Source organism: Ammodytes marinus (genome assembly GCF_949987685.1).
Source record: "Ammodytes marinus genome assembly, chromosome: 9".
Lineage (NCBI taxonomy): Eukaryota > Metazoa > Chordata > Actinopteri > Uranoscopiformes > Ammodytidae > Ammodytes > Ammodytes marinus.
The window spans coordinates 32,328,433-32,335,422 of NC_137213.1; the positions used below are offsets into that span (position 1 = coordinate 32,328,433).

General features: G+C 44.5%; 1 protein-coding gene across 1 annotated transcript in view; it reads left to right on the forward strand.

Moving 5' to 3' along the window:
* The window catches only part of pex5lb (peroxisomal biogenesis factor 5-like b), a gene marked incomplete at both ends in the record, with an annotated part of 35,940 nt that overhangs the window by 28,120 nt on the left and 830 nt on the right, over window positions 1-6,990 (forward strand). Inside the window, 5 exons of the mRNA XM_080034191.1 lie at window positions 442-561; window positions 3,787-3,930; window positions 4,444-4,514; window positions 5,521-5,685; window positions 6,771-6,936. Of these exons, the coding sequence (XP_079890317.1) occupies window positions 442-561; window positions 3,787-3,930; window positions 4,444-4,514; window positions 5,521-5,685; window positions 6,771-6,936 (666 nt within the window). The remainder of the gene's footprint in view (window positions 1-441; window positions 562-3,786; window positions 3,931-4,443; window positions 4,515-5,520; window positions 5,686-6,770; window positions 6,937-6,990) is intronic.

Consider the following 6,990-nt stretch of genomic DNA (forward strand, 5'->3'; position numbering starts at 1 on the left):
ATAAGTTCCTGCCGCATTGCTCTGACCTCATCAGGTTATTTGTATTAAACTTTATTCATATACTCGTTTCATAACAAGGTTAAAAAGCACATTTAATCAAACAGATATGTCAGCCTTTCCTGGACTATATAACAGCACTGAAGGGACCTACATGACACCTCGTTGACTTTTTATTTTCTGCTTAACATTTACCTTTAGTTTAAACAATGTAATTAGAAGTCCTTAGATATCTGGAAAAAAGAGTATACGCAATGTTGGTTATTTTATTTTATTTTGTCTTTTGTTTGTGTGTTTATTTTTTCAGTTGTGTGTGTGTTCTTTGGGCGCGTGTGTGTGTGTTACTGAAGGACATTTCTATATTTCTACAGAGACATAAAAAAAACCCAGTCCTGTTGCATCTTGGGTAATGTAGTTTTACACTGTGGTTTCTCTGTGTTTCAGTCGGACACAGAGTTCTGGGACAAGATGCAGGCGGAGTGGGAGGAGCTAGCGAGGAGGAACTGGCTCGACCAATCAGACGAGACCGGGCCCATTCCACCCAGCGTCTCGCCCGTGGAGAAGGTGTGTGTGTGTGTGTGTGATATTGTGTGTCTGTGTCTGTGCGTGTGTGTGTGTCTGTGCGTGTGTCTGTGCGTGTGTGTCTGTCTGTGTGTGTGTGTCTGTGTGTGTGTGTGTCTGTGTCTGTGCGTGTGTGTGTGTGTCTGTGTGTGTGTGTGAAGGTGTGTGTGTGTGTGTGTGTGTGTGTGCGACCTCTGGAACCATACGTTTATAGTCAAATATAGTAGAGATGCAACCAATCCACTAGCCTGGAAATCCAGTCCTGCCCCTGGCAAATTTAAATTTGCTGCGCCTGTTGGTCTGGACACTCTCCATTGCAGCTCATTAGATATATCATGAAATCCTGAGCGACCAATCAAATCGCTCTATCTGATATGGGCGGGCCAGAGCCCTTTGTATGGTGCTCTGGGGCGGACGTAACCGGATGACGACAGTGCTGTTATATTTTGTTTGAGTTTGAGACTGCTTTGGCCTCGACCCTTAACGATTTGGAAGACGGCACTCAAATCTTTAATTGGCAAGAAAGAGGAATGTTCTGTTTTGCAGACCGACCACGGCAAAAGTTTAATTTACCAGTTAACCCCGCCGCTGTTCGCTAAACGAACGGGGCTTAATACGTCACCGTGTTCATTGCTCTGATTGGATGTAGTGCTCTTAAATCGTTCCTAGTATTCTTTTTTTTTTTTTTTTTTTTTAAGATTATTTTTTGGCATTTTCAAGCTTTATTAGACAGTACAGAGTTGAAATGAGGAGACAGAGAGAGAGAGAGAGAGAGAGTGAGAGAGAGAGAGAGAGAGGGGATGACATGCAGTAAAGGTCCACGGGTCTTTTAAACTAAAAATAATTCCATTTTAAATGGTTCCTAGTATTCTAGAAGTGGAAGATCGAGTCAACGTTCCACGGACTAACATTTTCTCTTTTTTGTAATTTATTATTAATGAGAGATTATGACAGAGATGGCAGCGCTAATCTGGGGATTAGAGTCGCTGGTCTTTGAGCAGTAATCCACACACACACACACACACACACACACACACACACACACACACACACACACACACACACACACACACACATAGAGGTAACACACGCAGGCATTCCGACACACACACACACACACGCACACACTCACACACACACACACACATAGAGGTAACACACGCAGGCATTCCGACACACACACACATACACGCACACACTCACACACACACACACACACACACACACACACACATAGACACACACACACACACACACACACACAGACACACATGGAGGTAACACACGCAGGCATTCCGACACACACACACACACACACACACACAAACAAACACAGAGGTAACACACACACACGCAGAGGTAACACAAACTCATATTCAAACACACACACGCAAGTGCACGCACACACAAACACACCCTGCAACTGCAGTAATCTCCACACACACTCAGAGACAACGTGCACACACACACACACACACACACACACACACACACACACACACACACACGCTGCAGTAATCCAGCTGTGTCCAGGTGTTACATCACCATGGTGACGGACAGATTAACATCTGTTCACACGTCAAACATCATTTCATTCTATTAATGTTCATTTTGAGTCAATGATTCTTGTTGTCAAAATCAGTGAATATTTCCTCTGTGCTTTGTGTGTGGAATAATAAAGATATTCACTGATTATGACAACAACATTCTCCAGAATCACTGGCTCCACCTTTAATCCTCAGCCCAGGCTCTGTAAACTGGTATGTAAACAAAGGGGGCACACTGTAGCTAGGAACATGCCCATTAAAAAAAACAAAAAAAAAAACATAATTTTCTATTTTGAGAAAAAAAATATTTGCTCAGAAAAAATCTTGTATTGGTATTGTAGTCCCGAATCGTTTCCCAGAGGCATCAGACTGGACAGTTCATCAGTGTTTCAGGTTTATTGAAGGGATTCCATCAGACATACAGAGGATTTCATGGAGCAGCAGGCTGAGAGCCGCATGGCACACTCGATAGCTACAGAACAGTGGCTTATATCTCATGTGTGTGTGGGGGGGGGGGGGGGGGGGTATCCGGTGTGTTAATATCTACAAATGGTCTCATCATCTGTGCAACAACAAGTCAAACACCCGTCCATCTATGGGTGTTTTCGTTCTTCCCCAGTGACCCCAACCTGTAGACCAGTGCTTCTCAAATGGTGGGGCGCGCCCCCCTGGGGGGGTGCCGTGAGTTGTCAGGGGGGGGGCGCGGGCTGCCTTGATTTTTTCTTTTTTTTTTCTTTTTTTTTTTTTTTTAGTACTAGCAAGCGAGATGTGTGCTTGTGTATGGTCATATTTGCGCGAAGGGCCGCAAATTGCTGTAAATAAATGTCCACGTGTCTCCAAGTGTCTCTGTAGGCTATTTAAAAAGAAATCAAGCAAGTAGACTAATAATAACATTAATGAATTATTGGTTATCGCATCACAGAAGGCCTATTGGCCTATTCAACTATGTTTACAGTTAAAAAATGTTTTGAATGAAATGCAAACCTCAGTGAATCATTTGCTCTTGTTTCTCTGTCCTGAGATTCACACAGACTGAGCAGTCTTTTTTAAATGTTGCTAATAATCTGAACTTTTAAGCTAATTTTTGTTATCTAATTTGATAATAAGGTGATTGTATGCAGAATGCTCGTGCCAGAAACTCATACAGTGGTTTTGTACAGATAAATAAATAAATATTAGCAGGTTCTCAATAGTATTTCAATTTAGGGGGGGGGCGCGAAAAAATTTCGGTCCCCTAGGGGGGGCATGACAGAAAATAATTGAGAACCACTGCTTTAGACTGTCTGCTCAGCAACTCTTGGTGAATACAGGCCATTTAAATCCACTACATATTATTTGTCTCCTTTAACGTGAATGTTGTATGTCTTTTAGATGGACCTCGAGTCTCTTGAATGAAGCTGATTGATTGATTGATTGATTGATTGATTGATTGATTGATTGGTTATTTTCCTCCTTTTAGAGTTACTACTTCAACACTAACAACTCACTCTCTCACTCACTCACTCACTCACTCACTCACTCACTCACTCACTCACTCACTCACTCACACTCTCACTCACTCACTCACTCACTCACTCACACACACTCACACACACACACTCACTCACTCACACACACTCACTCACTCACTCACTCACTCACTCACTCACTCACTCACATGCTTCTGTTTTCCTCCTTTTAGAGTTACTACTTCAACACTAACAACCCGTTCAGAGAGAGTCCCAATGCGTTTGCAGAGGGCCAGGAGAAAGGGAGAGAGGGAGACCTGAACACAGCTGTGCTTCTGCTGGAGGCCGCCATCCTACAAGACCCACAAGACTCTGAGGTTAATACAGCTGTTCATACACAATCTGCTAGGTCTACACACACACATGGACGCATACATATACATAGACACACATGCATACGCAGATGCACACACACACACACACACACACACACAGGCACACAGACAGGCAGGTACACGCACTCACACACAGACACACACGGACGGACGGACTCACTCATTCACTCACTCACTCACTCACTCACTCACTCACTCACTCACTCACTCACTCACTCACTCACAGACACACATGGACGCAAGCAGCCAGGCACACACACACACACACACACACACACACACACAGACACACACACACACACACACACACACACACACACACACACACACACACACACACACACACACACACACACACACACACACACACACACATGGACGCAGACAGGCAGGCCTAGTTGTGTGTCTCTGATTTATGAGACATTTTCTCCTTTAAAAACATGCTGAAAATGCTTTTTTAAGACCATAAGAATAACTCATCACTTTGTTTTCCAGGCGTGGCAGATTCTAGGGATGACGCAGGCGGAGAACGAGAACGAACAGGCGGCCATTGTGTCACTGCAGAGGTCAGACATACACAACACACACACACACACACACACACACACACACACACACACACACACACACACACACACACACACACACACACAAAAACACACACACTTTCTCTGTTTTTAAGGTGGAGTCAGTGATTCTGGAGAACGCTTGTTGTCAAAATCACTTAGTAAAAAATTTGGAGAATATTACCTCACGTGTTAATACACAGCCTATGCTCTGTAAACGGCCATGTTGCTGGCTATGGCCCCTTGTTTACATACTAGGTTACAGAGCATAGGCTGTGTGTCAACAACAGATTATTTATTTTCAGTGCACACACACAGTACAGACAGGTAGTGGATCATGAGGAGATATTCACTGATTTGGACAACAAGCGTTCTCCACAATCACTGACTGCACCTTTAACAGGAATATAAAACTGAAGGGCTGCAAATAAAAAAGTAAATACATCTTTGAAAATTGCAAGCATTCAGATTTTCCTGTGATTGATCGTAACCAAGTTGTCAGTCGAGCTTCAAAATGCAAACAGGAGCAAGAGACAGAAAACAAAGTATGCAATTTATTGAATGTGTGAATGTGTATGACTGCTGTATGTTTGAGGTGGTGGTCTGAGGGGCCGTTGGTGCTGAATGGCAGCCACGCTTCCGTCAGTCTGCCCCAGGGCAGCTGTGGCTACTATGATAGTTTACCACCACCGGTATGACTGTGTGTGAACGAATTGAACCAGGAACCCTGTAAAGCGTCTTAGAGTGCCTAGGCAATAAAGCGCTATATAAAACCTATCAATTATTATTATTATTATTAAAACTGAATTTAAACTAAATTTAAACTCAAACAGTTCATCACATGATCAAAAATGAAAGACCATAGCCTTAACTTGGTTATGATCACGATGCGAAATGCGAGTAGTTGAAATAATTTTCTCCCGGCCTTTATATTTTGTTCAGGAGTGTATCTAGCATACTGAAGCTAACGAATCTAAGCTAACGTGAACCTTCCCCTTGTTTGCAGGTGCCTGGAGCTGCGTCCTAACAACCTGGCCGCCCTCATGGCGCTGGCGGTCTCCTTCACTAACAGCGGGATGCAGCATGAAGCCTGTGACGCGCTGCATCGCTGGGTCACACACAACCCGCGATACAAACACCTGGTCCAGGGGCAAGGCAGCACACAGGACAGGTAGGCTACACACACACACACACAGGAGAGGCACACACACACACACACAGACATGAGAGGTACACACACACACAGGAGAGGTACACACACACACACACACACACACACACACACACACACACACACACACAGGAGAGGTACACACACACACACACACACACACACACACACACACACACAGGAGAAGTACACACACACACAGGAGAGGTAGGCTACACACACACACACACACACACGCACACACACACACACACACACAGGAGAGGTAGGCTACACACACACACAGACACACACACACACACACACACAAACACAGGAGAGGTACACACTCTGTCCACTGAATAGATTTTGGAGGTGAACTGAGAGGGGCGTTTTCAAAATATATAATGAATAGATGAATGAAGATGAAAATAAATATTTTTTTCAAGAGAATTCTGGAATTTAATGAAAAAAATTATATTAAAACCGAAATATTTTTTTTAAATGTCTCTCTCTCCTCCTGTGTGTGTGTGTGTGTGTGTGTGTGTGTGTGTGTGTGTGTGTGTGTGTGTGTCTCTCTACTTATGTGTGTGTCTGTGTGTGTGTGTGTGTGTGTGTGTGTCTCTCTCTACTTATGTGTGTGTCTGTGTGTGTGTGTGTGTGTGTCTCTCTACTTCTGTGTGTGTGTGTGTGTGTGTCTCTCTCTACTTATGTGTGTGTGTCTGTCTGTCTGTGTGTGTGTGTGTGTGTGTGTGTGTGTGTGTGTGTGTGTGTGTGTGTGTCTCTCTCTCTACTTATGTGTGTGTGTCTGTGTGTGTGTGTGTGTGTGTGTGTGTGTGTGTGTGTCTCTCTCTACTTCTGTGTGTGTGTGTCTGTGTGTGTGTGTGTGTGTGTGTGTGTGTGTCTCTCTCTCTACTTCTGTGTGTGTGTGTGTGTGTCTCTCTCTACTTCTGTGTGTGTGTGTGTCTGTGTGTGTGTGTGTGTGTGTGTGTGTGTGTGTGTGTGTGGTGTGTGTGTGTGTGTGTGTGTGTGTGTCTCTCTTCTGTGTGTGTGTGTGTGTGTGTGTGTGTGTCTGTGTGTGTGTGTGTGTGTGTGTGTGTCTCCAGCCCAGTCTTACAGGAGGTGCAGGTGCTGTTCCAGGAGGCTGCAGTGTGTAACGTAGAGGGAGTTGACCCGGAGCTGCAGACCGGGCTGGGCGTTCTCTTCAACCTGAGCTCAGACTTCAACAAGGCAGTGGAGGCCTTCACTGCTGCCCTGTCTGTGAGGCCTACGGTAAGACAGACAGGCAGACAGACAGGCACTCACTCACTCACTCACTCACTCATA